Source organism: Girardinichthys multiradiatus, chromosome 9, assembly GCF_021462225.1.
Source record: "Girardinichthys multiradiatus isolate DD_20200921_A chromosome 9, DD_fGirMul_XY1, whole genome shotgun sequence".
Lineage (NCBI taxonomy): Eukaryota > Metazoa > Chordata > Actinopteri > Cyprinodontiformes > Goodeidae > Girardinichthys > Girardinichthys multiradiatus.
Genome location: NC_061802.1, coordinates 16,815,856 through 16,837,518, shown reverse-complemented (window position 1 = coordinate 16,837,518; position 21,663 = coordinate 16,815,856). Strand labels below are relative to the sequence as shown.

General features: G+C 38.7%; 1 protein-coding gene across 2 annotated transcripts in view; it reads left to right on the top strand.

Annotated features, from left to right (window-relative positions):
• The first annotated feature begins 539 nt into the window (after window positions 1–539).
• LOC124874155 (insulin-like growth factor-binding protein 3) overlaps window positions 540–21,663 on the top strand; it is a 35,525-nt gene continuing 14,401 nt past the window's right edge. The window contains exons 1-4 of one of the 2 annotated variants that reach the window (XM_047375395.1): window positions 540–1,443; window positions 4,440–4,687; window positions 7,835–7,954; window positions 20,273–20,911. In XM_047375395.1, coding sequence (XP_047231351.1) covers window positions 1,083–1,443; window positions 4,440–4,687; window positions 7,835–7,954; window positions 20,273–20,338 — 795 coding nt within the window. In that variant the 5' untranslated portion in view covers window positions 540–1,082 and the 3' untranslated portion in view covers window positions 20,339–20,911. Of the gene's footprint in view, window positions 1,444–4,439; window positions 4,688–7,834; window positions 7,955–20,272; window positions 20,912–21,663 lie in introns of those variants that run through there. The other variant, XM_047375394.1, reaches the window with a different exon arrangement.

Here is a 21,663-nt window from a genome sequence, read left to right as displayed (position 1 = left end):
AAGTACTGTATATACCCCTTTGCAGGTTTATTTCACTTTAACTCATTTCAAAGTTTCAATCAAAGAACTTGAGTAAATACAACATTCCCTTTATTAGGCAAAAACAAATTACAAAAAAACAGCTAAAACAAAAACCAACATCGCAAGGCAACCTGGACCCATGTAAAAAAAAAAAAAGTATTTGTCCACAAATGTAGAAATCATAAGACAGTAGTGAACCTTTTCAGTAGTGGCTGACCTACCAAAGATCCTACATGAGGACTTCAACAACTCATCCATGAGGTCAGAAAACAACAAAGAACAACATCTAAAGAACTGCAGGCCTCACTTGCCTCAGTTAAGCTCAGTGTTCTGGATTTATCAATAAAAAAGGGACTGGCTAAAATGGCATCCATGGGGGAGTTCCAAGGCCAAAACTGCTGCTGATCAAAAATAACTGAAAAGCTGTCTCACTTTTGCCCAATAACATCTTTGCGATCCCATACACTTTTTAATGAAAATATTCTGCGGAGACAAAAGTGGAACTTTTTTTAAAGGTTGGCATAAAACAAAAATAGAAAGAAAAAAACATCACACTGACAGTCAGACATGGTGGTATTAAGTCTCACTTCACAACGTTCTGGAGGAATGTCAGTAATACTGGCTGTAGGGGGTACCACCAATGGAATTCAAACACATACCATTGATGCAAGCAGGGAATGTGATCAATGTCAAAGGTGCCACTTTTACTTCTAACTTATTAAAATCCCCATCTTATCTGGGAAATGAAAATTCTTTATTTAATCTTAATTTTAGTAGACACAAAATAATACGTTCTGCAGCCAAGTCAGAAGCTCTTTAAACTGGCCATCTCAGTGATCAGTTTTCCTAGCGGCTCTTCATGTTGGGGCTCTCCGCTTACATTATTCATACGGAGGAGGGTGTGACTTGCTGGCTCTTTTTCCGCCTGTATAAAGCGAGAAGTTTGCGCAAAAGAAAACACAGATGGAGAAGGTCAGTCGGCTCGCTGTGTCACAGAGAGTCCCCTTAAGCCCGTGTGACAACTCCCTCACTGTCCCTTTGTGATAAGCTTAATCACAATAATGCCCGGTCTCTGCGCGTTTTGTCTCGCCGTCGCATTGGCTGCGCTCGCCCGACTCACGGGCTCCGTGGGACCGGTGGTCCAATGTGAGCCGTGTGACGCCAGAGCGCTGCAGCACTGCAAACCGCTGCCGAAGAACTGCGCGGAGAGTGTGAGGGAGCCCGGCTGCGGCTGCTGCATGACTTGCGCCCTCGGCGAGGGACAGGCTTGTGGAGTGTACACTGCGCGCTGCGGCTCCGGCTTGACCTGCAAGCATCAGCCCGGAGAGAACCGTCCTTTGCAAGCTCTTTTGGAGGGACGAGGGGTATGCACCAGCGCAACAAAAAAACTCAACAGCTATCTTAAGCCGGCGCAAAAACCAGGTAGAAAGTGGTGCTTTCCATTTGCGCATATAATGGTTACTTTATGCCCCGTGTGTGTCTGTTTGGGTTATTCTCACAGGCGTCCTCTCCATGAGGCGCTGCCTTGACCAGGGCTGGGGAGCTCCCTCTTTACGCAAACAGATTAAGTACGTAGGTTTGAGGCTGATCTCCTTAAGGTAAATGGCACAAGAAAACATGCGCAAACCTACTATGTTTGGTAACATGCCGACAAATTGTTAACAGGTGAACTATTGGCAACATTGAGAAAATACTTTTTTAAAAGCCTAGAGGGTTCTTGTAATTTGCAATGAATACCACCAGATTAAGATTGAATGTGTAGACTACATAAACCAGTTTAGGTTGCTCTCCGTGTGCACACAGGTTTAAAAATCCGCGCGTAAAATTCAAAATTAAAAACATTTTGGATTGTGAAATTAGTCTTACTATAAAGCCACCAATGCTGATTTAAAAATACTATCATGTTTTAAGTTATGTATTTATTGCCCTAACAAATGGACACTGATAATAATAATGCAGATTGGTAATGGGGTATAGATTTCCACTGTAAGATTTCACTAAATATAAAGTATATAAAGCACACTGATGAACAAAAAGCTAATTTAAACCTTGTGTCTACTTGTGTCGATGTGATTATAAGATTAATCAGAGTGGACTTGGTCAGCTGGCATTTATAAATAATATGGCAGTTAATCATTTTTAAACATTTATAGATTTTGAAACTTTGGAGCCCCATTCCAATCAGGCAGGGTTCTGAAATATAGTTAAAATATTTTGGCGCTGTCCCACAGACCACCTTTGAAAGAGTAATTTGATTAAACACTTTTTAAAAAAAACCACAGAATTAACTGAACCTATCAAAGAGATCACTAATCACTTCCCTAATGCCTTATGTGATGTCATCAGAGGAAGGTGTGCATGGAAGCTTATTTTTGGGAGGGTAAATTTGATTTTTTATTAGATTACAACAAAATAGCAGCATGAATAGAACAAATGGCAATGACATGTTGGTTTATAGATGATAGACAATAATGGGTTTCACTGACCTTATGGAAATGTCTGGTTTGTAGCTTTAACATAACATTCACACACATGCATGCATGAAGAGAACCTGGCTCTTTTAACCCACCACCAAGTAAAGTATAATGCAACATTTAAGCAGAGCAGTAGGACTGGTCCTTCGCCTCTTGGATATTTTCATTTTCCTTCAGTAAATATCTTGGATGTCTCTGCACTGCATGCCCATATGATGTACATCAACTTCCCTTAGTCCAGGATAGGGGCCAGTATAGCTCAGGTGTCTAGCAGTGAGTAGAGTGAGGTGGGGGTTGGTTGGCCTATATAAAAAAGTAACGCACACTCAAAAAAATCATAGCCCATTCACAATGAACTGCTTGCAAACCTTCACAATACTGGGGGTGGAATCGTGTGTGCGGTGATTAGTGTGAATTCTGCTCACACTGGTGAAATGGCACACATGCCACCTTCATGTGAAAACACACAGTTGTGTATTTAGGTGTCTAGGTGCCCCTGTGTGTGCTTTCTACTTGTGTATTTGGTTTGAACACACAAACACTTGTAGAATTGTGTTGCTGCATTTGACTTTTTCTCTCAATTTTGTATCATCCCCAGTATCAGCTTTAAGGAAAATCCGACATTGTAGTATGAAAGGATCTTATGCATTATGACAGTATCAATACTGTCTCCAAAGATGGAGATGGAGTTTCAAAATGTTATAGGTGGTCTTAAGCGCCCCTGTTGGTCAGATAATGCCATTGCAGCTTAGTGGTTTCCACCCCCATTGGTTCCCATTTCAGAGCAGCTTCTCCTCCCAGACATTAACAAGCTTCCCTGACCACAGTTTGTGCTGTTTACTCCTGTGCCAGTATACAAACAAATTGCGTAATGTGTTTATCCAAAATGCCTCTGTTCTCCTATAAAAGGTGATTTATTTTGGTAATAAAAATTAATTCTGTCAGCAATCCTGGAATTTTGTCCACAGTATTAGACGTTTGAGGTCAAAAATATTTTTTTTAGGGAGGTTGTTGTTGACATCTCATTTTGTCAGTCCCAGTTCTTTTGACTCTGGAGCACCACTGCCTCGCAAATTGATCAGGTAGCCACAGAAAAAAAATGGAAGGGTGGATTGCCAGCCTGGCTGCCCACACAAGCTACACGCCCACATGCTTGTCCACCGCCCTCACCACAGCTCGCGCACACTAAATCTGCTTCGAGTTAGAAACAGTCTTCAAGGGTTCTGGTGTGTTTTTCCATTGCCCACTTCACTGTGCGATGATGTGGTTGATCAGGGGCAGATCGTGGTTAGTTTGGTGCACCCCACTTTTGGGAGGAGTACTTAAAGCCCCGTTTTTTATTTTACAAATCTTTGATATTTTAAAATGAAACCATGCCATCCCAGTTACTTTTAATGTTCTCCCTCACCTTCGACTTTATATTTCCAAATCTTCTCACGCTCACTTTTTAGTCAAAGCCTAATTTTTTTCTCTTTATGCCTATGAAATCTACGCTATATATGCAAGTCCTCCTTTCCTCCTGCTCTGCATTTTATGGACATTTGTGAAAATGTAATTGTGCCATTTCTTTGGCTCCAAACTGCCCAAAGGTCTGTTTCTAACAAGCCTCTGTTCCACGGTCAAGATTTTTGTGTGGGATTGAGAAGACATTCATTGATAATTTCTGTTTGTGTAATTTACAGGATAGTATACCAAAAAGTTGGTTTTGGTTGAGAAGTAAATAAAAAATGTTTTGGGGTAATAAAAGATTATAATAATAGGCAACCTGATTTTCATTTTTAGAACCACATGTGCTGGAGCAAAGTCTGGCCCAAAGATTATACATTTTTAAATAAGCTTAAGTTTTGTAATATATCATATAACTCTTTCCATACATCTGTATAAAGTGCCAAAAGAGATAATTGGCATCAGTTTTCCAGTTCTAATTTAAATTCATGTTTGCAGAAAATGCAGGAAATCAGGTGGATGACTGCGCTAATGTGACCGAGACCGTGACAGTTTTGCCTGCTGAGGCAACTGTGAACGATGGACACAGCCCAGGGTCAATGAACACTAGGCCTCCGCTGCACAGCAGACTGATCCAAAAGGCAGAGAATAGGAAGACGCAGAGCTACAAGGTGGAACCTGTGTTGGGAGGAGTCAGTAAGAACATGCACAACTTCTCCCTGGAGAACAAGAGGGAGACTGAGTATGTAAGTCACACCCAGAGGCAAAGAGACTTTCTGTGGTAAAATCTGTGTTTGGCATGATTAAAACATAGACAAATGTAATTAAAAATTTGCTCTGTGGCCTCTGTGGGTTCTGCACAGCTCATTAGATAACACATCACATTGTCATGTACACCTCCAAAAAGCTACCTCACTGTTTAAATGTGCCTTAAATACCTTTTAAATGAGTACCTACTTTCAAGATGAAAGCAGTTAAACACCAAGCAAAGCAATTAAACCAGAGATGGATATCCAGATGATTTGATTTGCAAGAAGATGGGATGTCTTTTTAGTATATTCAATGAAATTGTTAGAAGTCAAGAGCAGCGCTGGTGGTGTAGGGGTTAAGCGCGAAACCATATATAAAGGCTATAGTCCCGGGTTTGAGTCCCGGACCCGGCGACCTTTCCGAATGTCTCCCTCTTTCTCTGGCCCTCTTACATGTCTTCCTACTGTTGAAAAATAAAGGCCTCTAGTGCTGAAGAAAATATTAAAAAAAATAAACTGGTAGCAGTCAGTTTTCATTACACATGATTTTTGGTAATATCACATCCCATCAAGTTCTTCCTAAATGTTCAAAATATTTTTGCAGATATTTAGAAAACATTGTTGTGGAGAGAATCTGTGACAATACTCAAAATTTAACTTGTTGACCTGCATGCAAAATACTGTGTGGCAGAAGTAATCATCATGCTGTGGAAAGGCTTTTCTTTACTAGAAACAAAGAGTCTGGTTAGAGTTGATAGAAAGATGGAAGGATCTAAATACACTGAAATCCTGAAAAAAAAAAACTTTAAGAGGCTGCAAAACACTTGAGACAATGACCCTAAACATACAGTCAGAGCTATTATCAGATGGTTTAGATCAAAGCATATTCACGTGTTTGTTGGACCCAGTCAACGTCCAGACCTAATTGCCATTAATACTCTATCGATAAACTGGACATTTGATGTTCTCAGATGTTTTCCAACAAATCTAAATGAGTTGTTTGGCCAACAAGGATGCAAAAATGCCAGTCCCTAGATGTGCAAAGTAGCTAAATCCTGTAATTGCAGAAACAGAAATACATTCCTCAATTTTCATATTTTGCTTTATACAATTTTTAAAAACATTTTATTTACACATAATTTCGCATTACTTTGTTTTGATCTATTAGATTAGACCTCAGCGAAATACATGACCCCATTAAATACATTGCAGTTTGTGGTTGTAACAAAACAAAATGTGATTAAATTCAAAGGTTATAAATACCTGTGCAAGGTGCTGCTAGTGGTGGCATTATGAGTGAAGCAATAGCTTTACAGGCAGTTGCTGGAGCATCTGACAGTCACAACAGAAAGTGAAGATCATGAGACACAGGTGGTGCCCTGTAGATGTCTTAGGTAGCATTACCAGCACTTGATGGAGTTAGGCTGGAGGTCCATTGTATGCGGCTGTATGGTTATGGCTTACATCTGCCTTGCATGTTGGCAGATACAAAGTACCCACTGATTCCAACATTGGGCCACTGTAACATTTGTACACCCCAGGTCTTGGCAGATGCACTGTACGGCTTTCCAAAGGTCCTTCTTGAGGCTTTTCTTTGGTTTTTCTTTGGACTTAGTTTTATTCCTTGTGTGCAGTACAGAACCTTAAAGCCTTGAATCTGCTATAAGTTTTACAAAGCAAAGTGAAGAAGAGCCATCAACGACCTCAAGTTGTGATTTAGCTTTGCAGCAGACCCAAACATACAGCAGAATGTTAATAAGTCCATTGGAATCACAAAACTTGTTCTGAATAGATTTCTTGCATGCCTGCTTACTTTTCTTGATGTCTTCCTGAGTTCTTATTAAAAAGACTTTGAAAAGATCATGATATTACAAGCTTCAAAACAACTAGTAAATGTGTCTGTAAAGTTATTAGGGTTGATCAAAAAGGCCAACCAACACTATCAGTGTATTTGCTTAAGATACATTTGGCCAGGACATATGGGCGAGAAAGCAACTGTTTTTATGCATTCTTGGTTAAATAAGGACCAAGACTGGTTAAGCTGAACTTTGCTCAAAAAATATGTCCAGTTTGTGGTGGTCAGTTCTGGGTTATCTTAAGACTACATTTCAGCTTGCTGGGACCTCTGTTCATGCATCTCTGCTGGTTTGCTTGAGTGCTGCAGGTTGTGATAACTGAGAAATCATAATGATCTATGTCGATGACAAAGTCTATTTGTCAGTGTCTGTGTGGAAATCTTTCCATGTTGCAGCATTTGGATCATCTTTTGTACATCCTGTGTCTTGGTGTTCGTCTGTTTATTTAAACAGAAAAATGATCAAAGTCTCAGGGATCTGGATGAGGCAGTCTTTGTAAGCCTCTTTGATGTCCATGCAGCATGGAAATTTACTGCACATGGAGTAGAGAGCTGTAAACTGTCTTCAGGCACTCTAGGTGTTGGATTCCATAGAATCCAACACCTTCTTTGTTGAAAAACCCTGTCACGATGCATGTATTTATTTACAGCTGAGTTTTTAACACAGTGACACAAGTAGAAACGTTTGATGACATCTAGGCACATGAATTTGTATCAGACTGAATTTACTAAAGAACTGATGTCTTCTAAATGATAGAATTAACAGTGGGTCTTTGTTATAGTTTGGCCACATGTAGCTAAAGAAAATTTGTGCCACTGTCAACACGTAGGTGGTACGCATGGAGAGCTTAATGCACATGCAGTAAAAACACAACATACAAACAATGCCAAACATTGACATACTCTGCAATTTGTGGATAAAAGTCCACAGGCTAACTTTATGTTCTTTACTGTTGTTTAGGTACAATTAGCTTTGATTACAAATATTTTGAAGCAGAAGGTACCACTTTTTTCAAAGCCACTATCTCATTTTGGGGCATGACCTCTTCAACCCTGGACCCACCAGAAAGTTAATCTCTGCAAAATACAAAGATCTCCCTGGTTAAATTAAGGAATCAGGAAGCTTTTTGCATGAAATAACAGAACCAGGATTAATTAATATTGACAGGTTATGTTTCATACTTTGTTGTTCAACACAAACTCTCAAAGTTGTGAAAGTATTCTCAATATTCTCTGTGTCTCCGACCTCTTGTTATTGTCTTAATGTTGTGTGTTTGCTGTGTTGTTAGGGGCCATGCCGACGGGAGATAGAAAGCATCATTAACAGTCTGAAGATCAACAACGTGCTCAACCCTAGAGGCTTCCGCTTACCTAACTGTGACAAAAAGGGCTTCTACAAGAAAAAACAGGTGAGTGGCTCTCCCTGCTGTTTCATCTCTGCTTTTTCTGTTAGACACCACACATACACATAAACACACACACACACATACACACAAACACACACACTCTGACACACACCTGCGGACATGCAAATACACCCACCACATGCCTGAACACTTCCAAAGAATCTTCAAAGAATCATCCCAACCACCCAGAAATGCACAATCCCCTTTTTTTGCTTCTCAGGTTGCCTTGACATCCACATCAACACTATATTATCAGAATGGCTAATAACCATGTATTACTTCAGTAAATGCACTGCAGCCGTCTGACTCATGCCTCACAGGAAATGAAGTTGGTCAGGTGTGTTTGTGGGTGTGTGTTGTGGGAGCGTGTGGAGGGTAGGGAAATAAGAATGTGGTCTTGGTGTGTGTGTGTGGCGCGGTGGATGCGGCAGCAGGGGAGTGTATGTATGGCGCTTGTTTGATGGTGGCAGTTTTTGGTGGGGGTGCTGTTGGTGAGGTAAAGAAAACAAACAGGCTGTCACTAGTTTAGATTTTCTTTTCTGTGCAGCAGCAAACCGAGGCCACCCACGGCTGGCTGATTTAAGAGACGAAAGAAAAAAAAAATCAGAAGAGAAAGAAGCAAGGATATGAAATTATGGTGGAGTACAGTTGGCTAAATATCCTGGAGGAAAGGTGGCGCATGAAGGCAGGCAGGACAAATAAATACCAGCATCTAATTTTATGAGGCTGGATTCCACAGAGTCCATTCCAACAACTGTGTAAGTCACCAAAGACAAAATTATTACTAAGAATTCAGCTCAAGCTGTAACACAGACAAAGCTCTTAATAAACCTCCTGTTTCTCACCCCAGTAAAAGCTCCAAAGTGCAGTTTTAATATGAAAGGCTATTGATGCAAATAATCAAACCCCTGAAACCCCATCTGAAATTACTGAGTCAAACCAAGCCAACTTATTTTGTAAAACACTTTAAAAACAGTAAGCACTTAGATTTTACAGCAAAAAAATAAAAATAAAAAAATACAGCACAGTACTGCAAAACTGAAAAAGCATTCCATAACAGCAGGTCTTCAATGCTGCAAAATCTGATCAGGAAAGAGCCACTCCTCCCCGTGCTTCAAAAGCACAGCAGAAAGATATATTTTAATTACTTAACATTTCCGTAAATAACGGCTGTCTGCATAACTCTCTTGAGCAAGGCACATATGCACAAAGAAACTGACTGAGGTTTCATATATGAAGGGCAGTGTGTTTACATTATTGATAGGTATAATATGTAATTGTTTTCTATTTCGTGTCTGTTTTTGCACTAAAAACATAAAGAGTGTAACTTTGCACTTTCACGTACACTACAAGGTTTGTATTTTATTTGGATAATGTCATGCTTTTTAATGTTAAAATACTTCTTTAAAAATCCAAAATGCAATGTGTAAGTAACAATTTGTTTGTGACTATTTTCACTACAGAGGTATTAGCACTTTATTGATGTTAAGTCAACCAGAAGGGGCTGAGCTTTGTACCTGTTAAAGGTTTTTTTAAGCTGCAGATGCATCCTTTGCTACAATTGTTCAAGTGTATGCTAAAGACATGCTATGTTATTACATTTTAAGCAATGAAATGTTGGTATAAAATTATTTGTTTGCTTGCATTCTCATTAATGTATTTCTATTACTCATACGACAAGCTTAGGTAGTTGAATGACAAAATCTGCAGATTTCCACAATTTTTTATTTGATTGCTCAATTAATCATCAGAATAATCAATAGAATACTTGATTACTAAATAATTGTTAGATGAAGCCCTAATTTAAAACAAATCAAATTATTAAAAATAGAAAAATGCAAGTAAAAGTAGCAACAAGAAAATACAACTTAGGAAATAAATAAAAAATAAATAAAATTAACAATTATACAAGGTCAAAATCCAAAAAGAAGATATTGGTTTTAAAAGCAGATTTAAAAATGGCTAGTAAAGAGGCTTTTCTATTTTGGAGCTGCAAAGCATTTCATACTTTTGAAGGCTGCAATGGCAAAAGCCCGATTTCAGATGAGCTTCTGCTGTGTCATTGGCACCTCCAGAAACAGCTGATCAGCTGCTGTGAGTGACTGAGAAGGAGAGTGCAGGTGCAGTAGCTCAGACAGCTAGGGAGGGCCAAGACCATTTAATGACTAAAAAACTAATTAAAAAGAACTCTAAAATGGAAAAGCAACCAGTACAGGGAGGATGAAACGAGAGTAATATGCTCTCTCCACTGTGTTCCCGTTAAGAGCCATGCAGCAGCATTTTGCATCAACTGAAAGTGCGATAAGGAGGATGTTAAGGATACTAACTGCAAGGTACAAAGAATTACAGTAATCCAGCTTAGCTTTAACAATGGCACAATATGTTTTTTTATCTATACCAGTTGTCTCTGGTGAAAAAAGCCAGATTTCACTACTTCACTGATCTGCGCATCTAGTTTAAAATAACTATCCATTTTAAAACCCTGGTTCGTGACAATAGGCTTTCTGCCTCACAGCCTACGTCTGCATGAAAAAAAGACCCACCAGTTACATTCAGATTAAAATCATCACCCCACTCTTAACTTTTTTAATTTCAGTGAAAATAAAAATGATTCAAGCTTTTAATTCCTCGAGACAGTCATTTAAATCTTGCATACATTAGTCTTGTTCCTGTTTTAGGGGAGCATAAACCTGAGTATGATCTGCATAATAATGAAAAGCAATCTTATGTTTTCTGAAAATGGAGCCAAGGGGCAGGAGATACAGGGAATGTACTGTATATATATAGCAGAGGTCCAAGAATCGAGCCCTGCAGGGACCTACATGACAACAAAACAGAGGAGGACCTGCAATAATTTAGTCCAACACAAAAAGTTCTCTCAGCCACACAATGCTCTAAGAGGTATATCAGAATGTTATGGTTCATAGGTTGAAGGCTGCTGAGAACTAGGACTGCATGGTTTTCTGAATCTGTAGCTATAGGAGGATGTCATTATAAACTCTCAACAACACAGATTGCGTGCTATGAAGACATTTAAAGCCAGACTGAAAAGCTCCAATCACCTAGTTTCCCTCCAGAAAGGCTTAAAATTGGTTGTAAACCATTTTCTCCAAAACCTTACAGAGAAGGGAAGCTTTGAGATAGGCCTATAGTTTGATGGCAAAGTGGGATCAAGGCTATACTTCAGTACTTGCATTGTTACTTGCTTAGGCATTTTAGAAACCACACATAAGGCCACCCTGCTAGTTATAACAGCTAGAACAAATGGACCAAGAAAAGAAATAACCTCAATCGAGGTGGAACAACATCATCAGCGAAACCTGATTGCCTCAGATGATGAACCCCATATAGAAAAGACAAAGTCACAGGCTCAAACTTCTAGAAAGCAGCAGAGCAAGGAACAAATGGTCAAGAGCAGGGCGTGATATATTTAAGTGGAAAAATTTAAGTGGATTGCAAATGATTAAATGACTAATCCAAGGCAGATAGAGCATTTCAGATAACTGCAAGGATTTTCATCCTGTCCAAAACTAGTGCTTTAGATATTTTAAATTCTTCAAAAGGAAGGGGTTTGGCCTGTGTATTTAGCTTCAAGTTCTAGAGCTTGAAATGGGAATACTCCTTCTATTAAGGGTGATAATTTTGGTCTATAAACCTGATTTCCTCCAATAAAAACTGCAAATATTTTCCACCAATGACAATGCTGATTATCATAGATGTCTTGTGATTACACTGGGAAGGCTACATAATCAACAGGGCCCTTGGGGTGCTGCTATGAATTATTACTCTATGAAATTATCCCTAGATTACTTGAGCAATTGGACATACTGTACCCTCCCTACATCAGGCACTCCCAAACTATTAAACTCTGCAATAAAACCTGTGCCTCCCCTTTCCTCCGTCATATCCGTGCATGCTCACATGTATACAAATCTCACACCTTATTAATAGTAAATTCAGTCATTTATTCTCAGCTCAAAATTGTTTCATTCCCCTGGCACATTTAGGTTTAAAGTAATTTTGATGTTCTGGAGCCAATTCACATCTGTTAGAAAATATGTGGAGGGAACTAAAGATTAGGGTGATAGCAGGGGGGCTGTACTGTGTTCTGTACTGCCAATAGGGATTTTTCCATTGATTGCTAAGAAGGGTATTAATAATTTTATCATTTAATTTTTAAAGGAACTGTAAATACCACACATTATTTTTTTTTAAAGTTTGTACTACTTCTACATAGTTAAATGAACTTTTACAAGATGTCTCATTACCTATCAAATAAGAAAAGTTTTTTATTTTTTTTACTTAAGTCCCAAGTATGATTGATATTGAGCTTAATTGGGCATGTCAGAAACTATGTCCTCTAATAAAGCTTAAATGTCATATTGATTTTTAGTATCTTTGGCCAAAGATTAGTTTTCATGAGCCAGTCATAGCAGATGGCCACTCATAGCCTTGATGTGTAGGAGGTTACATTCTCTTAAAAGTGTCATTTGTCCGGATATTATGCACAAATTTCACCTGTGGAAGTGTCAGTTCTGATGTAAGGGTGGTTAGTGTGTGGGAAGGAGTGTGCCTGGGCCTGCCACCCTTTTCTCAGAGAAGCAGATGTGTGTTGTGTTAAATCCATCTGAGGGGATGTGCCTTCACGGTGTGCTGCAGAAATTTATGACCAGAAACTGAGCGGAGAAGGAGACCGTGTGAACCGTCTAGGGTGACAACGTTGTGAAAAGAAGGAAGCAGGAGTGTGGGGGTTGGGGAGGGGTTGTACACATCATTTACTGTACTGTGTCCTAAAATCTAAAATCTTTCAAAAGAATTAAGTTGCAGTTAGACTGCTGAAAGGTAGCAGGTTCCATCTTTAATTTCTTCCAAGAACTAAATGATGAGCTGACTACTTCCAGGAAAAATGAATCACCTGGTGCCAAAAAGAATAATCTCCAGTCAACTTAAGCTGCTATTTGTTGTTACGGCTTCTAAGTAAATTCAGGGATCAGGCAGACTGATTACACCATTTTTTTTATGTCAATAAGCCTGTCACACCATTGTGTTAGTCTTTTATGTCTGTGGTATAGGAAGACAATTCAATTCAGTTTATTTATATAGCGCCAATTCACAACACATGTCTCAAGGCACTTCACAAAGCCAGGTACATATATTCCAATTAATCCTAACCATTGAACAGACACAATGCCACTGGAAAATAATGCTCATGCATTCCATTGCACTGCAATGCATTTCACACTTTAGCACTCATCATTTGATTACCAAATAGGCCAGACTGACGTTGATTGTTTGTACAGGTCGGAAAATTCCTCCACATGAGCACCACAGTTTTTTCATGGCAAAATCATTTTGAGATGTAAACTTAATTCCCTCCCATCCGACATTCTTACCTCCAAACTTCCCTCTTCATCATATTCCTCACCAGCCTTCACCTTCTGCACTCCTGCCTATTCTGATACTTTATCCTGATCTAAATAATCAGCTTTTTATGCCAAAAGATAAGACTGACCAAACTGACATTGTCTTTGAATGTGCATCATCAATAACCGCATGGATGATTTATAAGTCAGGGTTAGGTAGCCTAATAAACAAAAAAATGTGGAAAAGTAAAACAGCAAAGTCAAAAGAAACTTAAAAGACCTTTAGAAAACCTGGAGAACTATTGACCAAGACCACTTTTAAAGATAAGGAAGTGTTGCTGGATTAAAACAAAATAATGAGGGATGACTCAAGACTTTTGTTTTACAAAATATACTTTATTGTATATTTTATAAAAGTGCAGAACCAACCCAAGTCAACAGCTTCAATCTTTCATCAACATCCAAAAACTAAGGCTACAAAGGCTATTTGAAAACATGGCATATGAATAAACAATTCTTTACTGGGTGAGAAACCCTTCAGAGTAGCAATGATTTCATAAGGAATTAGTAAAACAATCTGGTGTGTGTAATATGTCAACCAGTCTGTTTTTCATCAGTTTATTTTAATGTTGCACTTGTTTATGTAAATCCCATATGTTAAAAAGGAAATAAATATTTAAAAGACCATGAAGGCTGATTCTGTGCTTATTGATTATGTAAAGATTCTAGAGGAGAAAGTTGTAGACATGCAAGTGTGGTTTTCTGTTTGCCTGTAATTCGAGTGGCCTGTAAGAGAAGAAGTCAAGCAGTGCAGTCTCTCAGCTACAACACATAGAAACCTATTTTTAGCTGCAGTTATATGAATTGGCTCCATATCCCAGTTCAGGCCCCGCATGAACCAACACTGACCCGCTCATTACACCCCTCAAAGCCTCACTCTCTCTTATTCATCATTCCACACACACCCATCATTACCCCCCTTTGAGCCTTGCCTACTGTCATGCACTGGCCTTTTGTTCTTCCTGTTGGCTCCACCATTCCGGTCATCCTGCCCTTCCACCCACCTTGCTTTTCCTTCCTTGTTTGGCCAAAAATGATCCTGCAGAGGGTTGTGAATGGGATGGCAGTGTCTGCGTGTACTCTGTTAGAGTTAAGTGTGTGTGTCTGAGAGGAAAAGGAGAAGGAGGAGGCGGTGGGTTAAGGATGTGAGCCACGTGCCAGCATACTCTTCTGCTTCTTCCTTCACTTGGCACTGGCAGTGCCAGGCCCATAATGGGTGACTTATTGAGCGTGACTCAGAAGGATTTGTATAAATGTACTCACTGACCACAATGGCTTTATAATAACTGACCAACTTTCGGAGACCCAGACATCTATTTTCACTCTGTCTCTCTGCTTGGTTCTGTTCCCTTCCCAAATTTCAAATCCAGATCTCCTTCCGACTCCTCCTAAACAAAGTCTGTTTTTCTTCAGTCAGTGTTGCACAATGTACAAAACAGAGTGGAGTTTTTTGCTGCCAGCGCAGTACCTTTGTGAAGATGCCAGTACTTTTTTCTACAACAAGAATGTAAACTATAGTTATCCTAATGAATATCAAATGCAAAACAACTATTCCCAGTATCCCAAAAAGTGATAACATCCAATAGGAGGCAGTGTATATGCCAGATCACAGTCACTATGTTATATTTTGCAAGAACAAAATAGCACAGCTGTTATTTATACCAGCTACTTGAGATGTGTAACATTCACTGTGGTTCCCTCCTATACAGTAAGTGGCACTGCTGAAAAATTATTACTGCTACCGTTCAAATAATGTGGAAGGCACACAGCAATATTATCATAACCCCCCCAAAAAATTTTTTCCAAATCTGAAAAATAAAAAAATAAAATCAAAAGGTTAACATGACCAGCATACAAACGATGCAGCTTTTGTCTCATCTTGATTACCTGGTGGTATCCTATAAATGTGTTTTTTTATTTGTTTCCTAAATTAAGAAACAATACTGTTTTGCTTCTATTTTTAACAGTTGACATTTTTTGCTCATTTTATAAAAAAAAAAAAAAGGGTTTTGGTAAAGATCTGCCATCTTGCGCTTTCATGTTTTAGATATAGCTTTATCTGATTTGCTGATAATGAATGGATGGCACCCACATTACTCTGAAAATGGTCTGTCATGCATGCACCATGGAAAAACAGTTATAATATGAAGATTTGTAGATATAGTTTATCTTTAAGAAAGGGAAACTGAAAAACCAGCTACATGGTCCTCCTCCTGTTACTTCCACATATACAGTAATACAAATACAATGTTTTTTTTTGTTGTTGTGTGGTTTTTAATATCATTCATCTGTCCTACAAAGCAATAGAGTGCATGTAGTTTAACAAGAAGTAATGCTGCTTTTGCTGAAGAATTTGCAATGGGATGTTATAAATCTCATTTTCTGTGGTTAAGTTGGACCAGAACACAAGGAAGCAGATGTCAGTATCATGGTGAAGATGGTTCAATGAATAAAAGCTACAATTTATTGAACGACATGAGGCTAAAAAGGAAGCACTACATAGGAAACCATCAAACTCAGAACAACAACAGGCAAATTTGGCAAAGACATGACTGAAGAGAAAAGTATTTAAATCCAGGGGAGCTGATTAGTGGAACTAGTATCAGATGAGTCTAATCAGCTGAATGATTGACAGTGGCATTGGGAAATTAACTGCAAATGACAAACATGGAAAAAACTAAACACAAGTAAAAAGAACAGATAACTTAGATCAAACCCAAACTCAAAAGTCCAATGATAATGACAATAGGTGCTTATGATAATACATATTTTTCCTATATAATTATAAGAATAAAATCACCAAAGCAAAAAACATAAAAAATAAAACGTTTTAATGAGATTCTTTTCAAAGTTAATCCAGATCATATACAGGGGTTGGACAATGAAACTGAAACACCTGGTTTTAGACTACAATAATTTATTAGTATGGTGTAGGGCCTCCTTTTGCGGCCAATACAGCATCAATTCGTCTTGGGAATGACATATACAAGTCCTGCACAGTGGTCAGAGGGATTTTAAGCCATTCTTCTTGCGGCCTTGTGGCCAGGTCACTACATGATACTGGTGGAGGAAAACGTTTCCTGACTCGCTCCTCCAAAACACCCCAAAGTGGCTCAATAATATTTAGATCTGGTGACTGTGCAGGCCATGGGAGATGTTCAACTTCACTTTCATGTTCATCAAACCAATCTTTCACCAGTCTTGCTGTGTGTATTGGTGCATTGTCATCCTGATACACGGCACCGCCTTCAGGATACAATGTTTGAACCATTGGATGCACATGGTCCTCAAGAATGGTTCGGTAGTCCTTGGCAGTGATGCGCCCATCTAGCACAAGTATTGGGCCAAGGGAATGCCATGATATGGCAGCCCAAACCATCACTGATCCACCCCCATGCTTCACTCTGGGCATGCAACAGTCTGGGTGGTACGCTTCTTTGGGGCTTCTCCACACCGTAACTCTCCCGGATGTGGGGAAAACAGTAAAGGTGGACTCATCAGAGAACAATACATGTTTCACATTGTCCACAGCCCAAGATTTGCGCTCCTTGCATCATTGAAACCAATGTTTGGCATTGGCATGAGTGACCAAAGGTTTGGCTATTGCAGCCCAGCCATGTATATTGACCATGTGGAGCTCCTGACGGACAGTTCTGGTGGAAACAGGAGAGTTGAGGTGCACATTTAATTCTGCTGTGATTTCGGCAGCCATGGTTTAATGTGTTTTGGATATAATCCGGGTTAGCACCCGAACATCCCTTTGAGACAGCTTCCTCTTGCGTCCACAGTTAATCCTGTTGGATGTGGTTCGTCCTTCTTGGTGGTATGCTGACATTACCCTGGATACCATGGCTCTTGATACATCGCAAAGACTTGCTGTCTTGGTCACAGATGCGCCAGCAAGACGTGCAACAACAATTTGTCCTCTTTTAGACTCTGGTATGTCACCCATAATGTTGTGTGCATTTCAATATTTTGAGCAAAACTGTGCTCTTACCCTGCTAATTGAACCTTCACACTCTGCTCTTACTGGTGCAATGTGCAATCAATGAAGACTGGCTACCAGGCTGGTCCATGAAACCTCCCTCACTAAAATGACAGGTGTTTCAGTTTCATTGTCCAACCCCTGTATGCCCCATAGCAATTTTTCCCACAAAGAGTTATTGCATATATGCTTAGCTGTTTGTGGGTCAAAAGATATTGTTCATTGTGGCATCAGGCATCAAGGTAATGATTACGGCTACATCTGCACGATATTAGAAAAACATGCAACAGTGATATTTTGTAGAATATTGCTTTGACACGGTTGGTTGCGATTAACGCACATTTTCCAATGCTCATTTGATCTTTTTTTTATGAAGATGTTCCCATCGCTTTCCACAAGCTTTAGCATCCCAGAGACTAAATCCTATATCCTGTATGAGCATCAGAGGTAGTGGGAACCATTTCAACTTGCCAAATATTTTATTGGAAGACAGAGCCTAATGCATTACACTTGAAATATAACAGTCCACCAAATATTGCAGCCAAGTAGCCCTTTGCAATTGTACACCTTCTGCAATGAATTGTGAATATAACAATATTCATTACATTTTGATTATATTATTATGTTTTACCACTACTATTGCAGATAGTACTTTACAGCAACGTCCTAATGTACTTATGGGTGCTTTGGGAAGTTCTGTGATATTTGCAACATTGCACATTATTGGGTTTTGTTCAGTCATTTAAATGTCTGTACAAATTAACCTGCTTCCACAATAACCTTCTGCTGTCATGTTGAAGTGGTAAAGACTCAAATGCAAAGCAAACGTTTAATGAACAAAATGAAAAGAACGTACAAAATCAAGCAGACTTGCAGGAACTACTTGAACCATGGAGAAATTAAGCATGGCACAGACAAACAGAAGGAACCAGTGAGCAACAAAGAGAACCGGTAAGTATACATACTGAGGCAGGTGTAGAGAAATGACAGGCAAACTAGAAGAGTTAATCAGAGGAAATGTGGAACAGTTGAGAGAGAAGAAAAGAAGAGAGCTGAGAGGGGTGACAAGACAAATAAACATGAATGGAACTGAACAAGAAGCCCTAGGGAAACAGATATCTAACAGGAAACAATCTAAATGTTAAAAGGATCACAAGAGAAACACAAATAATTAAATACACCTAAGAATAATGAGCACAAGGAAATGAACTATATGGCAAAAACCAAGTGTCAGAAATAACAGTATATGGCAAGAATATAGAACATAACAAGCAAAATGCTAAAACCCATAAAAACAAATGACAACCATAACCTAACCTTAGAATCTTGACAAATGCAATTTTCTATTTAAAAGTGATGTCGAAGATTGTTGCAGGGCCTTTGTAATGCTTTTTAATTTAAGTTTGCAGCTTTAGTTTAGTTTTCAGCTGATGTTTAGTTAGTTTTATGTATCAAAAAATAAGTTTACTCATTAAATTAAAAAATAAGCCCAAAACATTGAAAACAATTCGAAGGTTGCTTGTGAAAAAATTTGCCCAAACTCTAGGCTGACAGACGTTTTTTTTGATGGCCGAATTAACAACAATGTTTTATGGTTTTATTGTTCATTGCTTTATGCAAGTAACTGGGGGTTGTTGTGCCCCCCACCCAAAGAAAGGGAGCTGGTATTTTGCTACATCATTAAGACAAGAGCCAGTCTGAAAACAAGTAGTAGTATTTATGCCAGTAAATGAGAGGTATTCAAGTTCTACTTACTGTGTTCATGAAGTTTGACAAAAAATATTCCAAACGAATTACTAAACACATGATCATTCTGATCTAGTTACTGCTATGATCCTTAAAAGGTTTTTTTCTTCATCATATGCTCTTTATTGTATTCTTTTTCACTCCAGTTTTGCACTAAACAAACTTTGTCAAGTAATATTAAATCTCATTTTAACATTTATTACACTGTTGGCTTAAAAAATAATCGTAGACTTAACTTCTGTTAGAATTGTTTTTTTAATTTTATTTTAGAAAAAGCAATACCCTGCAGCTTTTGGCAATGCATTTGCAAACACATGCACAGATGCACCTTCTTTTACACAAATACAAACACCCCTATATCTACAAACACACACCTTGCAGTTTATGACCTTGTGTTTATCCTGTGGTCCAACTAGGCCTTTTTTAATGTCCGTGGAACCCAGTAGCCCTGCCATTAGTTATAAAGACTGGCATCACAAGAGCATGCATTCATGCACACAACACATGCATACACGTCTCATAAAGGCAGCATTATGAATGTGCAGCATGTATGTTTTTTTTTCGAGTGACAGCCGTGTTGGACCATGCAGGACCAGGGGTGTGAGGAGTACAGAGCCCAAGGGTTTAACCAGCCCTCAGTTTGTACTATGTGGTTAAGTATGTTGAAGTTATAGGATAAATGGGTATTCGTCCAAGAAAATTGCATTGGCTATCACTTTTTTTTTTTAATGATGGAAAAAGAAGTCTTTCTATGACATTTTAAGTCTTCACCCTTAATGCCTTGGTTGATATTTATGCTTATCAACACAACTTTGGTATCAATTTGCTTTCATGCCTCTGGAAGTCTCCATAATAGAAGAAGCACTTTGTTCTTAATGCATGGTCAAACAGTGTTTTTTGTTTAGTAAGGTTCTAAATGAGTGAAATGTTTGAAGCATATCCAAATAGCTGCCATAATAAAAGATTGTTGTGACTTTTAAAATGTTAGGGGAAATTATATTAAGAGCTGTCCTTATTATCTAAATTGGCACATGAAGCATGTGACCATTCCTTGGAAATTTAAAGATAACTCTGTCTATCTGTGTCTGTCAAAGTGGTTATTCCTGTTCAGGAAGATCTGGGTTCAACTATAAGCTGAATGGAGTTTGCATTTTCATGTGTACACAGGTTTTCTCCAGGTACCAGAAAAAGGATGGAAACACAATCAAAACTAGGAGTGTGAGGAACCTGTAAAGCTATTTTAATGATTTTCCTTTACCTCTTTTAATTCCTGACCTTTAAATGAAATTAATCATTTTAATTAGACATACTTTGCTGATATACATTACATATAAAAGCTGCTGTGGTAAAATGTGTGCTAATATTTGTCAAACTACTCAAGGGGACTTTTAAATAAAGATTTTTAACAGCTGCAGTTGCTGTGCTACAAAGGGTTAGTGTAGCCTTGTATTAGTCCGATTCTTTTGATACAGGACTGTCCTTCAAATGTGTTTACTACCACCACATTTTTACCTTATAGCATTTTTCAGATGAGGTCAGGGAAAACAATTCGGAAATAGATGACAAGGGGCAATTGATTTTGTTTTGGTAGTTAAATGGTTTGACAGTAACTTTAAGTTTTCCATCCAATATGAAAGCCCCTGGTGAGAACAAACTTTGTTGTTCTTGTCATCTTAAGTAAATTAACACATTTCTCAGGGGTTGCATTGAATGTCTAGGCCTTAAAACTGAAAGCCTTCTCTCACATCATTCACCAATTCTTCTATTCTCTTTATTTTATTTTACTTTTTTAAATTACCTCTGTTGTTTGATTTTATCATTTGATTTGTTTTTCTGTGTCTGTATCTGTGTTTATTTGCTTTGTGATTGTATTGCAATTGTATGTACAGCGCTTTGAGTGTCTCGTTGCTGAAAAGCGCTATATAAATAAATTTACCTTACCTTACCTTACCAATCCATGCATTTTCTGTCTCTACAGCAATCAATGGGCGATGGGTGGGGTTCCCGACTGGACAAGTTGCCAGTTCATCACAGGGAAACAAAGATACACACAGGACAGACAACCAGGCAGGCACACACTCAGGCCCAGGGCAGTTTTGATGAGACCAATTAACAGTCATGTTTGTGGTTTTGTCTTTTATAGCGCTGTGGAGGAAATGAGTCCAACACTCATCTTTGCACAGTTGTATTATTCCAGCCACATTGGAGGGCTTTCAAGTATAAACAGCCTGTTTAAGGTCATGCTACAGCATCTCTACTTGATTTAACTGTGTACTTTGACTGGGCCCCTGTAGAACCTTCTTTTCTTTTCCAAGTGTGCTTGAGCTTCATGTCATGATCTGATGGTCAGACATTCTCTTTTAGGATTTTGAGTAGAAAGAAGAATTCATGGTTTCATTATTTATGGCAACTCAACTAGGCCATGAATCAGCAAAGAAGCCCAGGACAACTGTACTATTAGCACCATATTAGATATTGAGCATGATGTTCTTATTCTGAAATGCTGTTAGTTTCATGCCAGATGCAGACCTTCTTGAAGTTTCGGGGAATGTGAGATG